The sequence below is a fragment of the Drosophila albomicans genome, chromosome X (genome assembly GCF_009650485.2).
Source record: "Drosophila albomicans strain 15112-1751.03 chromosome X, ASM965048v2, whole genome shotgun sequence".
In the NCBI taxonomy this organism is placed as follows: Eukaryota; Metazoa; Arthropoda; class Insecta; order Diptera; family Drosophilidae; genus Drosophila; species Drosophila albomicans.
Window position 1 is genome coordinate 28,672,808 of NC_047627.2, and position 27,896 is coordinate 28,700,703.

The 27,896-nt window shown below is 34.9% G+C and overlaps 1 protein-coding gene across 6 annotated transcripts in view; it reads left to right on the forward strand.

The window, feature by feature from the left end:
- LOC117578239 (neuronal acetylcholine receptor subunit alpha-7) overlaps window positions 1–27,896 on the forward strand; it is a 217,152-nt gene that overhangs the window by 37,793 nt on the left and 151,463 nt on the right. For all 6 annotated transcript variants that reach the window (XM_052008699.1, XM_052008696.1, XM_052008698.1 and 3 more), the window contains one exon: window positions 3,463–5,187. In XM_052008699.1, coding sequence (XP_051864659.1) covers window positions 5,046–5,187 — 142 coding nt within the window. In that variant the 5' untranslated portion in view covers window positions 3,463–5,045. The remainder of the gene's footprint in view (window positions 1–3,462; window positions 5,188–27,896) is intronic.

The window sequence follows — 27,896 nt, forward strand, 5'->3', positions numbered from 1 at the left end:
TTGAAGGCAGACATATGTTGTTCGCACAACCAACCAAAAAACCAAAAGAAAAAGGGTTCCGTATTTTTGCTTAGCATATAAATAAATGCGACTGATGTGTGAATAAAATCAAATTTATGCATATCTGTTGGCCATAAACAACACGACTAGTTGGGCGCTTTTTAGCATATTTTCAGGCACTTTTCAACACTGCTTAGTTGTTGAATTTATAAAAAGAGCTTGGCTAAGTTATGTTGCTCAATAGCAATATAGCATCATAAATAGTCTACTTCTTTTTTTAGGTATAAATACATTTCAATGTCCTTTCACTTTATATATTTTTCGTAGTGTTGTAAAATACCGAATTAATTTGTTTCAAGTGTTGACTGAAAGAAAAAAAATATAATTTAAATTTTTATGAATATTAAAATGCTAATTATTTTATTCTTCTGCGAATAGCTGTAAGTTTTTAGCATAGTTTCGGGCATTGTTCAACACTGTTAAACGTTGTTAATGGATATAAATAGATTGGCTAAGTTATTCTGGTCAATGTTATAATAAAATCTTTCACTTTCTTTTTTAACTTCAACTACAACTCTCACATTTTAAAGGCGCTACTTTCATTTCAACACTTTTTGCAGTGTTGAAAAATACCGCAAACGAATAGCTTGGCCTATTTCTTGTGCTTAAAACTATAATATATATTTTTTTCTTTCACTCTGATAAATAAATTTCAATTTCATTTCTCACATTTATAGAGCTCTACTTTTATTTTTACTCTTTTTGCAGTGTTGCAAAATATCGCAAAAGAATAGATTGACTTACTTCTTCTGCTCAAGATAATAATATAATCTTTTTTTGCACTTTTTTTGCACTTTTTGCAGTGTTGCAAAATATGGCATTAAATCTATTCAAGTGTCCAAGAGCAATAAACTATAATTGACATCGTTAAGCTTATCTCAGTGCTGTCATGAAATATTTTATGATTGTGTTAAGAGCTTTCTACCGTTAAGTTTATTGACATCGCTTCTGCCTATCAAGAATTTTGTTTTTGCCTCTGCTTGATAATCGATAATTGTCCAGATTGTAGATGTATAGTATTGATCGATTAGTTTTGATAGCCGTTGGCCCGCTCATTAAACGTTCATTTCGCAAATGCCATTGGCAAATGCCCAATGGAAATGCTGCCTTTTGCCCTTTGTGTGTGTGTGTGTGTGTGTTGTCTGATTTTCTGATTTGCCGATTTTGCAATGGGAAAGCGAACAGCGCACAGCATATGAGAGAAAATTGGTAGCTTGCCAAATAGCCACAGACCCTTTCATGTTAACGTCTATCTGAATGTTAGTTTTTGCCTACGATCCTACAATGTTTTCCTCTCTCTCTCTCGCTCTCTCCCTCTCTCTGTCTGTCTGTGTGCGTATATATTTATGCATTTTGTGGGTCATAGAACGATGCGCAGAGCTCTGCAACTGCAAACTGAACTCAACTGTGAACTGAATACGGCCTGGAGAAGTGGAGAAGTGGAGGACAACGCAACGCTCTGGCTTTTCGCATGCTCCACAGTGAGCTGGGCTCAGTCCGTTGGGACATATTTTATATTTAATGCAAGACATTTGTCATGCGGTTGCCGCATTTATTCAAAGTATTTGCTGCAATTTTAATGCCAAAATGAGAGAGCAATTTCAAATACCAATAAAAAGTGTTTTAAAACAGAAAAACAACAACAAACGTTTTAAGAGAGTAAATACTGACTAGCCAGATGCCCTGTAATTAAATATCATATTTTTATTTATAATTATTTTCTTTGTAGCATCTCAAATAAATTGGATTTTACTTGAGAGCAATAAGTTTGCTTATAGTTCAGAAATTAATGTGTTTATCAAAAGACAGTGCTTAAATTAACAGAAGGAAAACAGAAAAGAAATAATATGAAAAACAAAAACAAAAAGAAAACAGAATGAAAATACAGAAACAGAAAGAAAATGTTTGAATTATATTTTTCTCCTGAAATTGTTGGACAAATTGTTATCAAATGTTATTTTTGAATAGACAGAAAATTGTTTATTCATAAAAAAATGGTTATGAATTGTATGAATTGTATTGTAAGAACAATAACTTTATAATATTACTAAATTTAGGTATTCTAAAACCAAAAAGATTTTCGGAATACCCTGAGAAATAACTTGGCAAAAATTACGAAAAACAAAAAATTGAATATTTTCATAAAATTATCTTTTTTGTAGCAACTCAAATAATTTTGCTTTTTACAAAGCGATTGTTTTGAAATTTTCAGTACGTAAGAGAAATAAGTTTTGCTATATTGTAATTAATAAGCCATTAATAATCAAATCGATTGCTCTGAAATTTTTAGAATCACCATCGAAATGCGTTTCTAATCTAATTACCAAATTGCAGAGCTCTAGCAAGTAAAATATCTTTGCTCTACAGATTTCCATATAAGATACATAATTTAGAGTAACATTGTCTAAGCACAAAAAAAAAAAAAAAATAAAGCTAGTGTCGCCTGTCGACGCTATAATTGATATTGATTAGAGGAGAGCAAAGCCAAGCAAAGAGCAGGCCAAGTTCCATAAAGCTATTATTGTATCCTCTTGTTGGCATTTTTTTTTTTCTTTCGAGGGCCTCCGGGCATAATAAATACTGTGCTGCTAGTCCGGGAACAGGATGTGGGGCTCAAAAAAGGGCGCAGCACACACATTTTATGGGCCACTATTTAAAAATGAATGTATGCAAAGTTTGTAACTGAGCGTGTTGTTCGTTGTTGGTTGGAATCAGTAGTTGTGACAATATGTTGAGAGCTCTCTAATTTATGTTTGGCGACTTTCTTTTAGCAGCGCATTTGCAATTGTATTTCGATTATTGGTGAAGTGCTTGAAGAGGTTTAGAGATTAGTTTATCTTTTATATGAGATGTAATCAAATAATTGTGCTCGACTGTGAAATACCTGCTACGCATTTCGAATAAAATGGCAGAACGCTGCAGTATTTTTCTTCAAATATACCAAATTAATATACCGCAAAAATACTGAAAATATACCAAGGACTGTATTTGGTATATTGATATAGTGTTACATTTTATATTACACTAAAACTAACGCTGCGCTTCTTAAAATATACTGAATTAATATACTACCTCGAAAATACTAAAAATATACCAAAGCATATTTTTGGTACTATATATTGATATAATAATGCATTTAAAATATACTATATATATTTACTAAATATACCAGATATGTACCACAACATACCAAAATATACCAAAAAGTTATAATAACCTTTTGTACCCTAAAAGTAATAAATCTTTTCTAAGTATTTTTTAACCCCAACATTAACTTGAACTATTTAATTGTTTGCTCTAATTTTCGGAAATTATAAATTGATTTATTTCAATCATATTTTCAACACATTTTCTAACCAAATTTGTGTATTTATCAATTTCTCTATATCTTGTCGTTTGCAGCATAACCTGAAGTTTTGGAGCAGTGGCTAAATTGAATGAATATTGAATGCGAAACGAAGTGCACACACAACTCGAGTGGCTCCCATCAATAAATCAATGTGCTAGCAATAATTTTACATGCATATATATTTATATCAAAAATAAAGAGAGAGAGAGAAAGAGAAAGAAAGAGGGAAGTGCAATAAGAAAGAAATTTCTAAATCAAATTCTATTTTAAAATTGAATTTTAAATGCAGACAGAGAAGGAGTTCGAAAACAAAACCGACAATATTTGCCAACAAAATCGAAATACGAAATCGAAGTAGTGACAACAAAAAGTAATCAAAACTTGCCAAAGCAGACGACGACAAAGAACAAAAAAAACAAGGAAAAAAAAAAAACAGACAAACACATAAATAAATAAATAAAACGGAAGCGCAGCAGCTCTCGACGACAACCAAAAAAAAAAGTGATAGAAAAAGGCAGCGAAAGACCAAAAACAAAAACAAGAACAAGAACAAAACAAAGCAGAGCGTCTCATGCATAATATATGTGTGTGTTGTTGCATGCAACAACAACAACAACAACTCGCAACAACTCGCAGCAATTGAAAAGCAATCAATCATCGAGTGGCCCGATAACCGATACCCGATAACCGATCAAAAAGCAAACGAAAACCGTTGACAGACAAACTTGTAAAAACGTGAAGGTCAACGACCGACCAGAGGAGATGCCACAAATGCGTTGCATGCAAACACCTTCTTGCCGCTAAGACGATTCCATAGATATTTTCTCCTTACACACACACACACACTCGAACACACACACACACACGTTTCTCTCTCGATTTCCGCCCGCCAAAAAAAAAAAGAAATTCTCGAATTTTTATTCGTCTCTGCTTTATTTTTGTTGATAAATGGCAAAGCCAAAAAATTTTGCGGCTAGCCAAAAGTAAAAGTTTCCGCCAAGAGAGCGACAGAGAGAGAACAAAGAGAAGGTGGCACTGATAAGGACAACAACACAATAATAAAAGCAGCGCAACAACCAGAACCGTCCCATCAAGCGCAGAAGTGGCATTAGCAAGCGTCAGCAGACTTTCATAAAAAAGCCAACACACAAGCAAACAAAAAAAAAAGGGAGGAAAAATCGAGGAAAAAAAAACCGAAAACAATTGCCGTAGAAAATTGTTTTCGTACGTTTCGCTGTTGTTGGTCATTCTCAACTGCTGCCAACAAGCGTATCTCCGGCTCGAGTGTTGTTTTTTTTCCTCCTTTGGCTGCTGATTATCGATTGCGCCCTTCGTCGACCGTCTGATCGATGCGCCATATGTCTAGCTAAAGTGCCAGAGAGAGACGGAAGGTTGGCCGCCGCATGCCGCATGCCACAGGTTGAGGTTGAGGTTGAGGCTGCAAAAAGATTTTGAGAGCTGACAACAACAATTAAATGGCCATCGATCGAGCTGCTGACTGCATGGATTGAATTTGCCACCCAAAAGCGGAACAACAAACAGCACAGAAGTTGCCACACACAAACAAAGTGTTAGAGAGAGAGAGTGAGTGGAAAACCAAAAGACAAATAGAGAAAGAGAAGAAAGAGACAACAAAATGAGAATGAGTTCAACACAGAAGACGCACACATCGATAACGGGCAGCAGCTGCTGCTGTAGCGGCTTCAGCTGCTGTAGCGGCTTCAGCTGCTGGCGGCTGACCTTTGCCCTCGGATTCCTTATGCTAATCATGCTGCCAGGTGAGTGCACATTTACTTGCTTAACATTACATACAAAATATCATATATGTGGTTAATCAATATACTTTTATGGGTAATACTCAACAATTTGTATTTTAAGTAAAGATGAATATTATAGCTATTGATTAACACTTTAATTAGATTTGGAATTCATGTTTATCTGTCGAATATTTATACCTATTAAGTACTGACATATCTACAACTTCTCTCAGAAGACTATTCTATATTGTGTTGTTTTAAAAAGTAATTGTAACAAAATATTGGCAACTTCAGTCACACTTAATTCACAACAAAGTAACTCTTAACAAGTAAGAAAGCTACAGTCGAGTGTGCACGACTATGAGATACCCGCTACCCATTGTGAATAATAGCAAAACAGTGAGATATTAATTTCAAAATACACTAAATTAATAAATAATAAAAAACTAAAAATATACCAAAAGTCATTTTGGTATAATGATATAGCACGAAATTCAATGTATCAAAGGTATTAATTTCATAATACACTAAATTAATAAATAATAAAGTAATAAAAAATATTAAAAATATACCAATATTTATATTGGTATAATGATATAGCACCAAATTCAAAATCTGGTATTAATTTTCAAATATACCAAATTAATATATGACAAAAATACTTATAATATACTACCTGATATATTTGGTATATTGATATGGTACCACACTCAAAATGCCGATTATTCTTAAAATATACCACAAATATACTAAATATATATCAAAGGTGTATCAATACACTAAATTAACAAATAATAAAATACTAAAAAATACTAAAAATATATCAAAAGTTATATTGGTATAATGTTATAGCACCAAATTCAAAATATGGTATTAATTTTCAAATATACCAAATTAATGTACCGCAAAAATACTTAAAATATACTACATGCTATATTTATACAGTACTACATTCAGCATGCGGTATTATTCTTAAAATATACTAAATTGTTATACCGAAAATATACCAAAGCTATATTCATATAGTATTACATTCAAAATATACCATAAAGGTTTATTTTGAGTCGTTCATTTTATGGGAATTTGCTTAAATATTAAAACACTTTCAATTCTAAAATGTGTTTCTCACAATCTGTTCTGATTACCATTATAATTCGTATATCTAAATTGTCAATTAAGTAGTTGAGCGGCAGCAAATACAACTTAATTAATTAGCTAATTAATGGGACGCATTTAAGAAGCCTTTTCATCAGAGTCAGAGCGAGAGATCGTATAGGTATTTTCTGCAAAGTGATTGCACAGCATCGTAATGACATTGCTTTGTGATTGCCAATTAAGTTGCGCACTTTTTAATTACCAATTAATTATAATTAAGCTTTTCAATTTTGCTCCCATAACGCTGTAATTTTATTTGAAAATAATTCGCCCCTTAACTTGCCAGTAATTGTGTAATGATAATTGAAAATTATCGCACTGCGTGTGTGTGTGAGCAGACGAAGAAGAAGAAGAAGTAGCGTGTCGGTAGACGAGTCGTATGCTTAATAAATGTTTATTACGCATACGCAGCGTGGCAACAAATTAAACGAGACTTCGAGAGCGAGTTAATGTCGAGTCGAGAATCATGAATCGTGGAATGTGAATCGCATGTGAAGCTCACTTTGACGCTGACTTTGACGACTGGCAATTTGTTTATTTGATTGCATTTTGTTGGGGAATAAACGGGATGCAAGTTGCAAGTTCTGCTCTCAACGCGCACAAATCAAAGTCAACTGCGGTAAGTGGAACGACAAATAAAGTGCAACACAGCAGCAACAGCAGCCGCGAGTTGTTTCCTTGCCCTCAACAATTGCCATTGACAATCGCTCAAAGTTGACTGGCAAGCAAATTTTTGGCTATATTTGTATGAATGATATATGCATCGCAAAACGAACGACAATTAGATTGATGTACGACAGCAGCAAACGCAACGTGGATTGCAATGCCAAAAAGAAAACTAAGTGGAATGTAGAAAGGTGGAAAAACTCGTGAAAGAATTGGTTATGTTGTCTCAGATTGATGAACTTCTACAACTACAATGGCAACGACAGCGAAATATTAGTAGACGATAAATACAGTATCAATATAGTATAGCTTATCGACAGTCAAGTCTGTCTCGGCTTTTTAGGTAACAACAACAATGTGCACAATGCCAGCGAATGTTCTCTCAATGAGCTGGAAAAGTGAGTATTATACATTTTGATACCCGGGCTTTCCCTTAGGGTAGAAGGGTATTATAACTTTGTGCCAAATAACTGTGTGAACCAATAAAGTTCATCCACATAGATTCTTGATCAGCGTCAACAGGCGAAACAATATAGCCTTGCCGTTGGGTTACGCTTTATGGTATATTATAATTGTGATAGTATATCGATATACCAAATATATCTTTCGGTATATTTTAGTATTTCCGGAATATTAATTTAGTATATTGTAAGAGTAATTCGAATCGAATTTTGGTATATTAATCGATATACCAAATATATCTTTCGGTATATTTAGTATTTTCCGGTATATTAATATGGTATATTGTAAGAGCAATCCAAATCGTAAATACCAAATATAGTTTTCAGTATATTTCAGTAATTTTGGTATATTAATCGATATACTAGATATAGCTTTCGGTATATTTTAGTATTTCCCGGTATATTAATATGGTATATTGTAAGAGCAATCCAAATCGTAAATACCAAATATAGTTTTCAGTATATTTTAGTAGTTTCCAGTATATTAATTTGGTTTATTGTAAGAGTAATCCAAATAGCATATCGTTATACCAAATATATCTTTCAGTATATTTAAATATTTCTTGGTATATTCTAAAAATAATACCACACGGATTTCCTCTTATTTAAAATGACTTAAGAGTATCTCACAGTCGAGTGTGGTCGACTTTCTTTCCTACTAGCTTTCTTACTTGTTTTTTTTTTTTTTTTTTGCATGAGTCAAATAAGTGGAAGCAATTTAACAGATTAGTTGATGAGTAAATACGATGAGTGAGGCATATTTGAAAGATATGGGAATATAAAACAATTTGCTGCTTCATATGCTAAGCAGACAAATTGATGCTAAATTTAATGCAAATTAAACAAATGTCGAAGGCAAAGGCTGAAGTTACAGTAAATATATATTAAGACTTGGTGACAAAAATCAATTAAGTCACATAAAAATAAAGAATATGATAATATATTAAATAAAATAAATAAAAACTTAATAAATAAGCTAAAAATATAAAAAAAATAACTTATTTTAATTTATTTAAATGGTAACATAATAAACAAAATTTACTTTTACTTGAATCAAAAAAAATGAATCATTAAGTAAATGAAATAAAGCATACAAATTAAACACATACGTAAAATATTGGTAATAAAAAAAGCGACAATACATTAAATTATGTTTTGTTAAATTTAATTATGATGAATTTGATTCTTCAGCATTTTCAAAAAAAAAAGTCATCATAAATTCTGTGTTGAAGCCCTCAAAATATTAAGAAAAGTAATATAATGCAATAGAAATCGTTTTATATTTTGTCCTTGTTGGTCGCATAAATTACTGAGCTATCAAAGTTAGAGCAACTATTTAGTCTTCTTCTCGAAGAAAACATTCTTGCAACATTTCGTATGCAGTTTGTATTTTAGTTGTGGATGTTGTTTAACCCTTGTGGCTCTCTTGTTGTTGTTCCTGGATATCCAATTGTTTTATTTTGCTGATGCCGGGTGGCATTTTGCATAAGCTTGACCCACACTTCATTAGTTGCGAGTCTCAGGCACAACAGCTGGCTCCCAACAAAAAAAAAAAAGGCAATGGAATGGAAGGAGGAGTGAAGGAGAGGGGAGGAGAGGAGAGGAAGGTCATTCATTCATACAGATTTAGCCGGATGTTCGTCACATTTTAGTTATGCATAAAACAACTTTTGTGTGGCACGTTTCAATTCATTTTTGGCTGTCGTTCTCTTCGCTCTTGTTACTGTTGTTGTTGTATGTAGTTTGTCTATTTGTTGTTGTTATTGTTGTTGTTCTTGTCCCTTCAACTTTTTTCTGTTCCTCTTTTTTTGGGGCTGGACCTACTTGAAAGTAATCCCGGCTATTGCTGTGTTGCCTCAAGTATTTCTGCATATTTTCTGTGTGTTTCTTTCAGTTTTATGAATTTTGCACACACACACCCACACACAAACTACTTTTACGTGCAACGTTACGTATACGTATTCCTCTCTGTCTCTCTCTCTCTCTCTCTGGTTTTTTTTATTGTATGAATTCCAGGCGGATTTTATATTTCATTTTTTGTTGTTTTGCTTTGTTATGTTTTGTGTTGCTTTTGTCAACCCTGTTTTTATCTTTGGACATGCACGAGAGCATTTTTTGCGAGCTTACACATTTAGTGGCATGCCCCCGAGTTCAGCCAGGCATCCACAGTTGTCCTCTGGCCCTTGCCACCTCCTACACTCACACTTCCACACTCGCATTCGCATTCACATTCACATTGGCATTCACATTTATATCCGCATCCCAGAGTCAGGAGCAGTTGAGACTTCTGTGCCAGGTGCCAAACGCTGACCGCCTTCAATATGCATGCTAATTTTACGCTACCCGAACTCCACTGTTGCTACCACACACACACACACACACACACATACTGGTTGCCTCAATTTGATTTTAGGCATAAATATTCATGAATCGCTCTCAATGTGATTGCGATATGTCCTGAGTCTGAGCTTTCGCTCCCGTTCCCATTCTCTGTCCTCTTTTGTCATTTTATGTACAACTGTTACTTCTCCACAGGTAACTGTAACTGTAACTGCCTGTGTGTATGTGTGTGTGTGGGTGTGTGTTTAACTGTTGCTGCTGCCTTCTCCAGTTGTTGCGTGTGCTGCATGTGGCGAATATATCTTTTTTTCTCTCTCTCTCTCTTTTTTGCTTACTCCCTTCGATAAAATCGCATTGCAACAAATTTGGAACAATAACCATTTTCCATTTTCCATTCTGCATTCTACATTTCCATACCAAAAAGTGCAGAGCTTGCAACATTCGACTTGCCACTCGCAGCTGCTGCTGTTGCAGCTGCAGCTCCACTTATGTCCATGATGCATATAAATATATCATTCCATGCGTACTAACTTCATTTCTCTCTATGCTCTTTATTGCCTGCAAAGCCAATCTAATATTTTCCAATATGTATTTCATTTTATACAATTCTTGTTTTGACTTCCGTTAAGATATCCACTACCCATTTTTAATAAAGGTGAAACATTGCAGTATTATTCTTGAATATACCAAATAATATATTGCAAAAATACTAAAAATATACTGAATATCATATTTGGTATATACCCGCTATCCATTTTGAATAAAAGTAATACATTGGCAGTTATTCTTTAAATATACCAAATAATATACTGAAAAATACTAAAAATATACTGAAGACTATATTTGGTATATCCTTACTTCCTTTTTTGGATAAGAGTATAACAGTGCGGTATTATTCGTCAAATATACTACAACTATATACCACAAATATACTCAAATATACCAAATGGTTTCTTATGTAGTACTATATCAATGGTATATTATGTAGTACTAAATATACCATTTGGTATATTTGTTATATTGATATAGTACTACATTCAAAATATACAAAAGATAGAAAGTATTTCAATATACCAAATAAGTTTCGAATTAATATACCGCAAAAATACTAAAATATATCAAATGTTATAATTGGTATATTGATATAGTACTACATTCGAAATATACCAAAGATAAACAGTATTTTAATATACCAAATAAGTTCCAAATTAATATACCGCAAAAATACTAAAACATATCAAATGTTATAATTGGTATATTGATATAGTACTACATTCAAAATATACCAAAGATAAACAGTATTTTAATATACCAAATAAGTTCCAAATTAATATACCGCAAAAATACTAAAACATATCAAGAGTTATAATTGGTATATTGATATAGAACTACATTCGAAATATACCAAAGATAAACAGTATTTTAATATACCAAATAAGTTCCAAATTAATATACCGCAAAAATACTAAAATATGTCATATGTTATAATTGGTATATTGATATAGAGTTCTATATTCAAAATATACCTTAGGGTACATAAGTATTCCTCCTAAAAATACCAAATTTTTTATAAATGTCATAGTACTACATTATAAATATACCAAAAAATTCAATATTTGCCTTGACAGTCGTAAAATATTTCATGTTTACAGAGATAAATCAATATGCGTTAAACTAATTAACGTCAAAAAAATAGTGTAGATATATTTCACTTAATATGGCTGAGAGAGATGTCTCGCATTCGAGAACTAAACTAAATAACGAAACAATGGCAGAGCAATAATTCAAATGCGAATAAAAATAATTGCCGAAAAATAAATTCAATTAATTGAACAAATTAGCAAAGAGAGAGAGAGAGAGAGAGAGAGTGAGAAAAGCAAATAAATCGATATTGTTCTGTGAGTCGACAGCAATTCGAAATTGGAATGCGAGAGTTTTGCTTTGACCAAAAATTGATTTAAATGCATAAATTTATGAACATTTTCAAGTGCGAATTTTCGAGAGTTTCGCAGCTGCAGCTGCTGCTCTTGTTTTTCAAGCAATTTGTTTGCATTAAAATTGCATTTTTAACTTGCATTTTTGTTGCTATTGGTGTTGTTGTGACTGATTTATGCGGCAGTTGCAGTTGCAGTTGCCAATTTCGCAACATTACGCATACGCAATGTTGCAGCAGGCAAAAGCTAATGCAAATTACGCGCTATTTGCTTTTTGCTATTTGTTGTTTGTTGTTTGCTGCTGCCGTTGCTGTTGCCGTTGCTGTTGCTGACAGCAGAAAATCAGCAACTGAAACAGGAGAGGCAGCTCTCAAGTGCTTAATGCTCCACCCAATTAATGCAGCTTAGCAGACGAGCAACACCCACAACGCTGTTGCAGTTGCAGTTTGCTGTTGCTGGTGTGTTGCAACTGTTGCTGACAGCGGCAGCTGGAGCAACATTGGCAAACGCAACTTCATGGCGTGTTGCAATTAAGTATGACAAATTACTTGACAAGCGCCTCTGGTTGCCGTTCAACAATGTTCTCGCTGCGTCGTGTTGCCTTCTCCTCCTGCCTCCTTCCGCCTGCTGCCTGTTTTCTGTCTCTTCTTTCGGCATCCTGTTGCAAGCAAGCAAGCGAGCAACTTCTACTTCAGCTGTTTTTTGTTGCTGCTGCCTGTCAGCACGTTCAACGTTCAACGTTCAAGTATTCCCTTGGCTCCGCTTGTGATGCGCTGTTGAGCTAGCGACACTTGTCACCGTCCAGCCTCGCGGTAAAAATGGGCTTTAATTACCGCTTGCCACACACACATCGCTTGCCTCATGTTGCAGCAACTGCGATTTAGTTTGTTGCGTGGCAAAATATTGCTAATTTGCCAAAACAAATGCTTCATTATGCAAGCACACAAACTGAGTAATGTCTTTCATTACATCGCTCTCTCTCTCTCTCTCTTTCTCTCTGTCTCTGTTTTCATCTCCCTCTCTCTATCACTATTTCTCTACAGGTATGAATATGGCTATGAAAACCACTTTGGCCGCACTTCGAGCAGCGACCAGCGCATTGAGTTCAATGCTCAAGACTCGCCGAGAGCATTGAACCAAACAAACAGCTGCACAGTGTCACAAACAACGGCAAACATTTAACGATTTCATTATTAAAAAGCGAGAAAATAAAATACTGAATAATTTTTGCTAAGGCACTTAAAAGTTTCCTTATTAAAAATGTTGTCAATGTGTATTATATATATCATAATTAGCACATCTAATTATCTAGTTTAAAATATCCTTTAATTTATTGTATGGTCACACATAACTTGATTTTTGTCTGTACATTCGGTGTATTTAGATGCGCAGTGCGTAACGACAATATAAGTTCATTATATATATTGAAAACTAAATCAATATTCAGCATTTGATTTAGATGCAATCAAATAACGAATTTAGCACTTTTCATTTTTAAACGAAACATAAATCCCTCTATCCTATTTCTTATTGACTATTATCTTTCTATGCATCAGACTCATATATTATTCATTTTCAGTGAAACATTATTCGCAATGCAATTAACAAGTTTCAGTGTGCCCGTATTGCCCAACATTTGATTGCCTAAATTTGACACGGCAACGTTGCAGACATATTTCATGGTCACACTGAAGACCATTTCCATTTTTATTTACTATCTATCTTTCAATATATGAAATTGAAATATTAATTATTTCATTTCATTAATTGTAATACATTTAAGAAAATTTCAGTGTGACCGTATTTATTTAAAAAAATGAATATCAGTAACGTGTTTTGCTTCCGTTGTTTGTAATAACTTCATATATCCGGTGCTTTATTGAATGATACAAGGAATCTATGTAGTTCAGAAAAATTTCACTCCAAGCTCATTTGAAACATTCGTTGTTTGGTTCCACTGTGCGCCTAGCTTTTGGGCAACATGTTTCGCCCATCTGCATACACACACACACACACAAAGACAGAGAGAGCTCTTGGCAACAGCTACTAGACAGCTAGTGTCGACCATCGACTGCTGCGCATCAATGTTTATGGGCAAGTCAACGAAACTGTTCGCCAAATACGACACTAAGCAAAGCCCTAGCCCATCCATGAGCTGTAAAGCTGCCCCTTCACCCCTTTAACCCCTAACCCGGCCACCCACACCCAAAACTCTGAATGCCACGCCCCGATTTTGCTGTCTGTTGCGGCTCGCCTGAATGATTTTGAACTGCAGCGGCTGCAGTTCGCCGTGGTAAATTTCAATTTGGCAAACGTGCGCCGCATTTTGCTGTTGTTGTTGTTGTTGTTGCTGCTTCTGTGTGTTTCTGCTTCTGCTTTCGTCTTTTGCATTCTGTCGTGTGTGTGTATGTCGCACTTTTATCCCCCACTTCGCTCTGACCGCTTCTGCATCTCTCTCTGTCTGTCTGTCTACGCTTCATTCATTCTGATTTTCGCTTAAAGTTTTTGGCTGCACAAGTTGGCAGCGCCCATGCATTGCGTTAGCAGCACTCACGTGCCTTCCCATCTTCATCTCCATCTCCATTTCCATTGCTTTTTGGCGATTTCAATTCGGTTTCTCTTAGTTTTCATACATTTTTTTTTTTTTGTGTTTGCTACTGGAGATGTAACTCCGATTGTGCTACGTTTTCTGGTTGCGGGCCACGTTGGCGACATCATCAAATTTGCAGGGAAGCGAATGTTTTGACAAAGGAAAAAATCGCAGTTTCATTTCGTATTTCTCTCTCTCTCCCTCTCACTTTTCGGGATTTCTTTTTCTTTTTTTTTTTACAGCCATGTTTGTCGCGGCACGAGCGTGACACTGAGTTTACATGGCACTCTTGTCTCCCTCCCATTTGTTGTCGTTCTCTCTCTCCCTCTTTTTTTTGTGTGAAAGTAGCTTCACTCCTTGGCCACCTGCAGTCACGCCCCTCAGCTTTGCATTCAATGAGAGAACGAGAATGAGAATGAGAAGTGATTCGGTATGGATGTCATCTGCTGCTCTGCTTGTAATAGTATCAAAGTCTCGTTCTTTTGGCATATCAATATCTTTCCTCGTCTTTGGTCAGTTGCTGAGGTCAATAATATCGACTATTTGTGCCTACATTTACTTACCATAATAACAATAATTCTCAACTTAAAAATATCCTATTCAAAAGCTGTAAATAAACTTATTATTAACCGCATATAACCCATCGTTTATTTACAGCTGTTTTACAGGGTATACTAATTGGGACACTGCTTCGGTTTCTAGTACAGTTCCAATATTATATCGGGAAGCTGCTTAACAAGCTAGCAGCTCTCCACTCGAGAAAGAAGCTTAGCTCATGCCTTTTCAAACAGACAAACTTGTATTTAATGACTCAGCATTGATATGCTTAAGCATCATTTGCATTTGCATTTGTATTTTGATTTGATGCAATGCAGACAGACAGAAAGACAGGCAAACAATTGTGCAACGACTTTGGCATAATTATCGCATAGCTTTAACATAAGCTCTGTATCAATAATAGTTGCATAACGTAATCAATATTTAAATTCTCAAAAGCAAACATTTAGTTTGCCATATTTAAAATATGAAAATATGTTGCAAATTCTATGAAGGTCACTGTCAACTACTTAAATAATCACAAGTTGAGGTATTATTTTATACTAAATAAGTCAATAATGTCAATATTTTCACACATGTTAGTACTAATTATTTATAATTCAACATTTTTCAATTTCTCAAACTCTAATTAAATACTATAAATCACAAATTGTGGTATTATTTCATGCTGAATAATCTTTTATACCGAACATATTGAGTTATTCAGTATAAAATAAAACCACAACTTGTGATTTATTTTTTATTACACTTTGTGTGGTAGTGTTTTATACTGAATATAGAGTTATTCTATATAAAATAATATCCAAATATTTTCAATTAAATTATTATACGAAATGAATTGTAGACAAATGTTAAATCAAATCAATAAGTGAATATTATTCTATATTTTTTCTTCGGTACATCATTTTGTTCTTAGAATTTCTAGTCAGCAAAAGTCAGAGAGAACTAATACCAAAGTGCATAATAAATATGATTCGATATTCGAGATATGGTTTTGGGTAAGAAATCTGTGAAATTTGCTTCGCAACAACGTGTGTTCGAGATTCGGCTCGGCTCGGCATCGCATTTATGTTCATCTTGGAAATCATTTACAATTCTGGCGTGTCATGCATTTGGCCCAGAGCGCCATAAATTAGAATGGCGCATGGATTGTGTGTGGTTGCTGTTGCATGCTCTTGTTCTTTGGACTAAGTTGGGCTGGGTTTTTGGGAGTCTGTGTGACAAAGGCATCCTTTATTATCCTGTCACACGCATCTCTCGACAATGTTGTATGTGAGCGCGGCCAAAAAGCACGTTAGCAATACCATTGTCGATCGAGAGAGAGAGAGAGAGAGAGAGAGTAACTACTACATACATTGCTGAGTGTAGCATCAACTCCCATGTATGAAGCAATGCATAAACACAATCACAGCAGAGGGGAAGAGAAGAGAGAGAGAGAGTGAAGCTGAACAACACTTTTACTAGTCAGACAGTGGCACTCAAATTCACACCAAACAGCAATTGCGAGACTAGCGACTATAAATGCCGGCAGCTAAGTGCAGCCCGTCGAACACAGATGCGACCAGCTTCCCAGTTGTCCCCCCCCCCCACTTTGTCCCTTCCTCCTTCTCCTCCACCTCTTACTTTTAGCCATGCGCAGCCCTTGTCAACGCACAGTGGCCTCTGACAGTTAAGTGAAAAGGCTAATTAGATAACTCTGTAGCTAATATTAGTTACCTTCAAAGCAACGCAATGTCTATATCTAAGCGTCATTTTATTGAGCGTATCTCTTTAAAATTTAATTGGCAACCTTCGGCAAACACATTTATAATGTCAGACTATCAGATGAAGCATATTTGGAAAGCTACAGTTGAATTTGCTTCACTTCCAGAGATTTACGCTACACATTTTCAATAAACGCATTTTCATTTTTCAATATACTAAAAATACTCAAATATACTAAAAACTACATTTGGTATGTTAGTATACTATCACATTTAAGATATATAATACTAAAATATACCGAAAACTACATTTAAGATATATAATACTAAAATATACCAAAAACTACATTTGGTATATTAGTATACTATCACATTTAAGATATATAATACAAAATATACCAAAAACTACATTTGGCATATTAGTATACTATCACATTTAAGATATATAATACAAAATATACCGAAAACTGCATTTAAGATATAAAATACAAAAATATACCGAAAATTACATTTGGTTTATTAGTATACTATCACATTTAAGATATGCAATACAAAATATACCAAAAACTACATTTAAGATATATAATACTAAAATATACCAAAAACTACATTTGGTATATTAGTATACTATCACATTTAAGATATATAATACTAAAATATACCAAAAACTACATTTGGTATATTAGTATACTATCACATTTAAGATATGCAATACAAAATATACCAGATTGTTAGCCAAAGCAACTAAAACTTGATATCAAATAGTATATAGATATACGTTTACATTCAAAATATACCATAGAGTACAAAATATACCAGATTGTTAAATACAGCAACCAAGAGCTGACAGCACCAACCGTTTTCTGCTTCTTGGTTATGGCTAGCAAGAGCGCTCCTCACATTTAAGGCCTGGCAGCATTTGGTATATCAATATACTATTATTTTATATATAAAATATACCATAGAGTAAAACATATACTGGATTGTTAACCACAGCAACTAAGGCCCGTTATCACCAACAGTTTTTTTTTGCCTTTAGAATTTTGCTTCTAGAAAAACTTGCAATAAAAATTGCGGAAACAAATTTCGTTTGTTTCGCACTGACTCTCTTAAATCGTATTAAGCTTTAATATATGAAATCTACAGCAGCCTTAAACTTCATTTAATTTCAATCAATTTATTAAATGTTCATAAAATGTATTCGTTTAAAAAAGCATTCAATAGAAGACCTTCATTTTGTATACCAATTTTTTGGTTTTAGTTTTCAATTTATTTTTTGGCTAATTCATGCAAGAAACTTAGGAAATGCAAAACATATTTGTGTTGCAGTGACATTTGTAATTAATTTGTGTGAGTGTGTCATGTTTTTTTGGCACCACTGTGCGGCACCAGACTGGCTGCGGTTTAGTTTTCGCGTGTATTTGATTGCTTCTTTTGCCGCGCCAAAGATTGTGCTAATAAATCAAAGTGTTTTGTTATTGTGGCAAGCGCACGGAGAAAGATAGAGATGGGAAGAGAGAGAGAGAGCTGAAAGTGCGGTAAAAAGGCGCAGTTAGTAGTCAGTCAGTTGCCACATCAAATGCGGCACAATAAATGCAAGTGCAACATGGCCAAAAAGGCTTTGCGCATTGAGAAAGGAGAATGGAGAATGTGCCTGCCACACAATTGTGTGATGCTTTGGCGATATCGAGAGCAACACACACACACACACACACACACACACACACACACACACACACACACACACACACACACACAGCTGCAATTGGCAACTGCAAGTTGAAATCAAATCAAATTGAGTTGCAGTTGCAGTTGTTCCACTTGATGTTGATGTTGCAACTGAGTTGATGGGCACACACCTTTGCCACACACACACTTACACTTACACACACACACACAGAGCGAGAGAGAAAGCTGACAGCTTGTTTGCGTTGCATGCTGAATTAGCCTTTGACAGTGATTTGATTTTAAGCTCTGATTGTATCTGGCTCATCCACTTGCAGCCCATCTTGCCACATGCATTCCCTCTCTCTTTCTCTCTTTCTCTGCCTCTCTCTGTGTGTATGTTGCACTTGCTTATGGCTTGCAAGAGCGCTCCTCACGTAAAGTATTTCAATATTTCATTTCATGCTCCAAGCGTTCAAGCGATCAGATAAAACCGTAGCGGGCCCAAAAACATTAGTCACATTGATTTTTGCATTGCTTCCCGAGCCAGCGAGCGAACGAAAGAGCGAATGAAAAGACAATGTTGAATGCCTGCGTGTCTGCCTCATATGCAAAAAAAAAAAAAAAAAACCTAGAGAAAAGTTTGAGGCCAAGGAAATTTGTCAAAGTCAAAGTTGCTGGCATGTCTATCGATTTTGAGCGGCGTTAAATTGAAAAGAAAGCAGCTGCTTCTACAGCAGCAAGCAGCAAGCAGCATGAGGTGGCGAGACCATGGAGAAAGCAGCTTTAAAACTAATTCCGAAAACGTTTGCGAGCAAGTTTTACTAAAAGAATGTGACGCATCACTCGGCTCGACAGACACCAAAAAAAAAAAAAAAAAAAAATGAAGCAAGTAAGAAGGCTTCAGTTGAGTCTGTTCGATTGTGTGAGATTCTTGCTACCCATTTTTAAGAAAGGCAAACTAAAGTGTGGTATTAATTTTAAAATATACCACATTAATATACTGCAAAAATATACTGAAAGTTATATTTGGTATATGCCCGCTATACATTTGGAATATAAGGAAAATAGTGCGGTATTTTCTTAAAGTATACCGCATTATATACCGAAAAAAATACAAAAAAAAAATAATACCGGAGGGTATATTTGGTATATCGATGTAGAAATTATTGTCGACTGTGCTCGACTTTAAGTGCGGTATTATTTTTCAAACATACGAATTTAATATACTGCAAATATACTAAAATATACCGAATGACATATTTGGTATATCGATGAAGTATTACATTCGAAATATGCAATAGAGGTATAAAATACTAAGATATATCGAATGCCATATTTGGTATATTGATATATTACTGCATTCGAAATATACTAAATAGTTAGGCAAAGCAGTAAAATACAGAAAAATAATACCGAAGGGTATATTTGGTATATCAATGTAGAAATTATTGTCGACTGTGCTCGACTTTATTTTTCAAACATACGAAATTAATATACTGCAAAAATACTAAAATATACCGCAGTACATATTTGGTATATCGATAAAGTATTACATTCGAAATATACAATAGAGGTATAAAATACTAAGATATACCGAATGCCATATTTGGTACATTAATATATTACTGCATTCGAAATATACCAAATAGTCAGGCAAAGCAGTTACATAAATACAGAAAAATAATACCGGAGGGTATATTTGGTAAATCGATGTAGAAATTATTGACGACTTGTTTTTCAAACATACGAAATTAATATACTGCAAATATACTAAAATATACCGATTGCCATATTTGGTATATCGATAAAGTATTACATTTGAAATATACAATAGAGGAATAAAATACTATGACATACCGAATACCATATTTGGTATATTGACATATTACTACATTCGAAATATACCAGATAGTCAGGCAAAGCAGTTAAGATCCGATTACAGTAGGCGTTAATAGCCATAAAGAAGTATGTATCTCTTAAAGTCTACCTCTTAGTCTGTGAGTTGTTAGTGTTCATATGGACAAACGGACAGACGGACATGGCTATATCGTCTCGGTTGTTGACGCTGATCAAGAATGTATGTATATATACTTTAAGGGGTCAGAGATACCTCCTTCTGACTGTTTAATACATTTCCTGCCGTCACATAGTTATAATACCTCTCTACTTTAAGGATATCGGGTATAAAATAGAATACAAAGAAAGGTGAGCGCTGTGAAAGGAGAGGAAAGCATGCCGCTGAATCAGGATGCTCTCGTATTTATCAACGCGCCCCGCTGAACACACGCCCCAATCTCCCCAATCTCCGTCCCCCCCATCAACTCCTGCTAAATAACCGCAAAGTTGAACCACAGTGGCAAACTGTTGATGGCGGTCGATTAAAATGTCTCGAGTTCCTAAAGTGTGCGTGTGTGTGTGTGTAAGGGGAAAAACAATTCTCATTCTAAACTAAATTATGACCATGAAGCAGCAGCAGCAGCTGACTCCTCCAAAAAGTTCTCCAGCGTTACCTGGATTAAAAATAGCACAAACATAAAAATAGTAAGCCCCAAAAAACAAACTGATTTATGCCCCAACTGTGGCTGCGTATCAATCTCTTGAGAGACTTTTCAACAACTCCAAAAAAAGAAAACACAAAATGTAGTATCAAAAGCGAAAAATTGAAATTGCATTTATAAAGCGAGCTTTTCCATGTTATAATTTATGTATTCGAAGAGAGGGGGGAGCGGAGGGAGAAAAGTGCACAAAATCTCTTTTGTAAATGCTACAACGAACGATAATCACATAACACACATACTAGAGTGCATCTGAAATTTCATTATGAAATTCAGGTGTGTGTGTGTGTGTGTGTGAGTGTCCTTAAAGATGGCGCAAGGTGAAGGCACAAAGCACAAAGACGACCTGGCTAAGCTGCCAGCTTTAAGGCAAATGCAATTTTGTCTACCCTGCAAATTGTATTTTATTTATCTAGTTTTTTTTGTTTTCTTTATCCAAATAAATGATTTAAATTTCTAAATTGTCATTAAAGATTATGAATGTCAATATGAAATTTGCACGATTCGAAGTAAAAAGCTTACTTCACTTTTTTCGTTTCTAAACTATTTTGTACGAAATATTCATTATTCTAAGTAAAAGCTAATTTAATTAAGGAAATATAACTCCTTAACTAATATTTGGAAAGGCTTAACATAGCAATGTGTTATGTTGATTATTCTTAAAATATATTACATGTTGATATATTAAAAGGCAATTTGTATTACATTTATGGGCTTTGACTGACATTTTGGTATATTTTTCACTCTAAGGAATATCTTGAAAGCAGTACTGTATCAATACACCAAATATAACATTTCAGTATTTTTGTGGTATATTATTTTGGTATTATTTAAAATAAACGTCAATTACAAAATGGGTAGCGGGTATCTCAAAGTCGAACTCACTCGACTAGCTTTCCTACTTTTTAAAATATATTGGCTTGGCTTGGCAACTTTGTCCATTTCCGATTTCTTCACTACAAGATTATTATACACATATTATGAAAAAAACATTATCAGTTACTCATAGCAGTAAATTTCAAAAGACTCTCAAGGTAATGGAAGCACACTTGAAATATTTATAAACACACTTAATACAATTTCGAAATTCAAGAACATTCCTCTTCAACATTGTGTTCTTAAAATAAGACCACTTTAAAAACAAATTCTTAAAAATAAGAACATTAGTCGGAAAAGTGTCGAATTCAAGACGTGTTTTCTAACTTTAAGATGTTTATGTTCTTGAGGCACTTTTCAGAGGCACTAAGACCAAATTCTTGATTTTTTATTCAGTGTACTTTTCTATTAATAGAATACTTATATTAAATTTTAATATTTGATCTAATAACTTAAATACCTTCAATAAGCGTTTATTAGTATTTCGTAGCTTAGCCTAACTGAAGCTACCCCATAAAGCACTTTAAGCTCACATTGGCGATTTCTGGCATTCAACTTTTCCCCCCGTTTGACTCTCTCTCTCTCCCTCCGTCTCTTTGGTCTTTTTTAACCCACTGTCGCCACGCTTTGGCTGAGGTCGCTCTGTGTGCATACTCAGTGAATGCCTTGTGGCTGTCGTCTTAGCGCCGCAGCGACGAGAGATGAGAGATGAGGGCGCCTGTCATTGCACTGCGGAGTATTTTTGACATTTGCATAAGTAGGCAACCTCTAACGGCATCTCTTACTCCCCCCCCCCCCCCTTGCACCACCCCCTCACACTGTCAGCTTCGGCCTTTGTTTGCTGAGGCGCAACTGCAATGAAGTTTGAGGTAGGCGGCAGCGTCTAAGCGTCAAATGAGGAAGTTACTTCTGCAGCAGTGCCGGAAGACTTCAAAAAAAAAAGGGAAGAGAAGAAAACACTAAACTACACAATTAAAGCATAATACACGGGCTACAACAGATGCCTGCCAATCTCTCTCTCTCTCTATCGTTCTGTCCTTCTCTCACTATTTGTGTGTGCCCGCATGGTAAGCTCATTAAAGTCTTACCCGACAGAATGAGAGAGAGAGCGACAGTGGGAAGAGCGCGGCTTTCATTAAATTTGCAGCATTTGCCAGCACGTGTTTTTTTTTTTTTGGGATATGTGCCAAACATTAGCATAAGCATTTCATACCAAAAAAAAAGTGCGCGGCGAAAGAGCAAAGGCACCGCGAAGAAGTAAGAGAGAGAGAGGGAGAGAGAGCAAGGAAGAAGCAGAGGAAGTCGGCAACAAAGGGGCGAGAATACACAACTGTAACATAGCTGCGAACAAATGCCAGGTGAGAAGGGGGAAGGAGACTGGGCGGCAGCTCGTATTTAATAAATTATGCAAAGTAACCAAGTTTTCCACAGTGTTCTTTTTTTTGTGTGTGTGTGTGTGTGTGTGTGTGAATGCAATGAAAACGCAAAAAAAAGATGGCGGGTATAAAACCAAAGCGCGCTGCCTGCATATTGGTTGGAAAGAGCTAGAGAGAGAGAGTGGGGAGAGAGCGGAAGATAGGAGAGAGAGAGGTGGAGAGGGAGGAGGAGAGCTAGTTGATGGCCCACATTCATTGTGAACTGCATTGGCGCATAGGCAGAGCACACGAGTTTGTGCCTGGGCTTTGTTCTTTGTGAATGCATATCTAATGGATTAAGCGCCAGACAAATGGATAGACACTGGCACACCGGAGGCGGGGCAGGGCGGGGCGGGGCGTATACAGATAGAAGGTGGCTACTTAGCTGCCTGTCCCGCATGGCAATGCGAGTGCTTCCATCACGAGTGTATTCGCTTTTTTTTTCTCTATTACTCGCTACTTTTTTTTTGTGTTTTTTTTTTTTTTTTTTGGTTTTTATCAACGGCAGACAGACTCGAATAGCTCGACTCTCGCCTATTGGCCTCTTCAGGCGCCCCTCGAATGCCACACTTGAGTGTGCGTGTGTGTGTGTGTTAGAGTGGCTGACGAGTAACCTTAAGCATACCCTGTAGTTGAAGGCGAGAAACAGGCACAGGTTAAACTGTGAGATATTCGCTTTCAATTTTTCATAAAAGCAGGGCGGTAAAATATACCAAATTAATATACCGTATAAAATACCAATGGCTATATTTCGTATATACCTGCAACTCATTTTCATTCTCTAAAATATACCAAAAATATACTAAAAATATACTAAAAATATACTAAACATATACTAAAAATATACCAAGAGCTGTATTTAATACATACCCCCTACCCACTTTAAATAAAAGCAAAACATTGCGGTATTATTCTTAAAATATACCAAATTAATATACCGAAAAAATACCGAAATATACCGAAGACTACATTTGGCATATATCCACTTTTCGTTTGAAATAAAAGCAAAACAGTGCAGTATTATTCTTATAATATACCAAATCAAATAATACTAAAATACTCGTATACAGAATGATATATTTGGTAATAAAAAAATATTCAATAATATACCAAATTGCAATAGAAAAGTATTTCTTGAATAACTTGGTCAACTTTAACTTTAAAGTTCACTTTTCAAATACTATAACATAAGAATATGACAGCAAGCCAAAATTTAATTAATATTAATGAGGAATATTTAATGAAGTTGTAGCTTAATTCTTTATCTTTAATGCCCGTGCCTATTCATGTTTTGTGCAGTCACTTTTCTAGGGTATCTATAAAATTGCGGAACTGCTGCAGGAAATGAAGATTGAATTTCGAACTGAAAGAGGAAGGCTCATCATCGTCCCGGTGATGAAGCGAACGTTGATCAAATTACAAAGTGGCCACTGGCTGAATTTGTTTTTGTGGTACTTTCCTTTGAAGAACCCAACCATCACACCGTTCGCCCGCCTCCCTCCCTCTCGCAACTGCCTCCATCCTCAGGCCAACCCAACGACCCTTCACCCTCACAGCCATTAAATCCACCTGAATTTCATGCAAAAAGGAACAGCAAAAGCAAAAAAAAAAAAATTTAATGAAATTTCTGGCACCGTATTAAATCCTCATTATTCGCACATCAGGGATTACAAATGCGTGTGTTTCTGTACTTAGTGTTGCATATGGCCGAAAGAAAAAAAACAGTGTTGCAAAGTCAAATATTAAGCTAGAAAAAAGATGCTTCAGCTTACGAGCATTTACTGCATAACTTGTTCAAACTTTATGTGCCAAATATGAAGAGGAATGCAAAAAAACAATGCACTTATGGATTAATAAACTTTCTCTTTTACCAACAGCTTGACAACTCTTGTGGTACTAGCAACGTTTAATGTAATTCTATTCAACCGAAAAGGTTTCAGTTGCTCTGACTGTTTTATTAATCTATAAAATTTGAAATTCAATTTAAGTAATTTAACAAGTTCAGTTCGATTGCTTATTGTTGTTCTTCATAAGCTACAATAAAGACAGATTTATTAACGGCAACCTTATAACTATGAGAAGTATTGTCTCTCTCTCTCTCTCTCTTTGAAGTTGTCTTTGCTTTTCATTACATTACTAAGTTAAAATAGTTGTTATTCATTTTATTTTCATTTCATAGAAGCTTCATTCCTTTTATAAGTATTTCATGTTCGATATTACTGAGTTCAGACAGTTGCAATGCATTTCAATTCTGAAGCAGCTTATCAACAGCTCTTATTCCATCACTAATATTGTTCGCACTCCCATCTCTAGCATTTGTAATACTATTTTAACTCACTAGAAGCTTTCATCCATTTATAAGTATTTCATGTTAATCGACATTATAAAGTTAAAAAAGTTGCTATTCATTTCAAATCCGAAACAGCTTATCAACTCTATGATCCACAGCGCAGGTCACATCCCTAATACGGTTTGCACTTCCATCTCTAACATTTCTAATACTACGATAGAAGCTTCCTTCCACCCTCATTTTAAATAACTAACTAGAAAATGTATGAATTTATTTAAATTGTTTGAGCGAGTTATCCCCAATGGATTGCGAATTGTGTTTTGTGCTTTGCCGTTTCCTCTGCATGCTGCATGTTGGCTTATCAATTTCACACAGCAACAGTGTTGCAAAACGCACCAAATGAATGCAAAAGGGAGCAGAATCCTGATTATATCATTTTCGCAAATGAATAACATTTGTAAGCGATTTGAAAGTTAAGAACTAAACAACATCAAAATTGTATGCATTGATAAAGTGAATGTTTGTGTGGGTATGTGTGTGAGTGTTTGTGTGTGTGTGTGTGTGTGTGTGAGTGAGTATCTGTGTGAGTGTTGTGGGTGCAAATAAAACGTCACATTTGGCGAACACGAAAATGAAAAAGATTCGTTAGCCAAAGCGAACAAAAAGCAATTTTATATAAATAAACGTAAACGGATATGTAAATAATAAATAAAACACCCACACACGCACACTCACACACGCACACACACAGACACATACATATGCAGAACGATGGCGGTAGAATAAATAAATGACACACATGCCCAGAGAGAGAGTGAGAGAGTGGGGAATAAATTTAACTTGTACAAAAAAAAAAATACCATTGAATTGAAATTTATTTACGATATTTATTGAGCAAGCAGACAGAGACAGAAACAGAGAGAGAGAGAGAGAGGGCATCCTGGCGCCAATGAACGACTTGCAAATACCCTCGATGTCGAGCATGGCCATTAAGCAATCACAACAATCAAACAAAGAAAGAAAGAAAAAAAAAGCACACACACAAAGAGTAAGCGAACAAAAGAAAGAAACAAAGTGAGAGGAAAAATGCAACACCTGCGAAACGCAAGTAAATCAACAGTGGGCGTTATTTGTATGCGTCCCAGTTGAACATGAACGAACAATTCGGGGAACGGAGGAATTTGAGGCTGAAGCTGATGCTGGTTGACCACATTTTATGGCTGCAGCAGTTACAGTTCCAGTTACTGTGTAGACCAGGTGAAATGTGCGTACAATTCAAGCCTTTAATAGGCAATTGATAGCACTAAGCTACGACAATGCCCTGCAAAATGTTGTACACCAAAAACACAAACGAGCTACGAAAGTAGAGCGCACAAACTGGCACAATACAATAAATATAATAATAACATGGACATACCATTTAAATTGAAATAATAAATAAATACCATACACTATACAATACTAGAAATAGCAAACACAAAATCGTGGAAAAATATACTATAAGTACTTACAAATACTATATAAAATATAATTAAATTTATGAAATTGCATAAATAAATATCAATACAATACAATACAAAATAAAACAAAAGAATGAAATAAATGAAATTTTATAAATAAATACCAATACTATTCAATACTCGAAATACTAAACTAAATTAAGGAAAACAATTTATCTGAATTGAATACAGAACTTTAATAAAAGTAAGTCAAAGCTGTTGGATATGTGATTATCTGGGCAATCCTTTATGAAGCTTGAATCTCTATTAAGTTCTGCTTCCGACACAAGAAGCAAGTGAATGGAATTCATCTATGTAGTTTTAATATATCAATAAAAACTCTGTTATAATCAAATTACATAAAAAACACATAAATAAATCAATATATATTGCTAATAGTTGAAGTAGGCCCTGAAAATTTGAGATATATAATATGTAAATTTATTCAAGAGCATATTTCAACAAATTCTTTTCTACTCGTGCCTGAGCAATACATATTCTTGTTATAAAAAGTGTCATTCAGATAACACAATTAAATAAGATAAATAAGTTATTAAATTTTGTTTTAATAAACAAAAGAAAAACGAAGTTGATATTTTTCCATAACTTTTATCAAATTTGCTAGTTTTCAGTTAATGTATTGAACTCAATTCACAAATTGAAATGTTCCGCTCTTAAATAATTCTTGATTAAATTGAAGCATTTTTGAACTGTCTTATCAAATTTAGTTGATTAATTTTCACTTTCAATTGACAGCCCAAGTACATCAGTATCTTTTACTTGGTCACTTCTCACTTTCAAATTGACAACTCAAATACTTCAGACTGTTAAGCTCATAGCTGGTCAATTGCAGGGTATCAGGTAACGACACAGTAGCAGCAAGCAGCAAGCAAAAAGCAATTGAAGCACTTGGCCTTTCATCTGTGTCAGTCGGAAGTTGTTTGTCCGTCCGTTGGTCGGCTGTCTGTAACCGACATTCAACGTTGACGTCGACGTCGTTGTCTGGGCCAAAATTCGCAT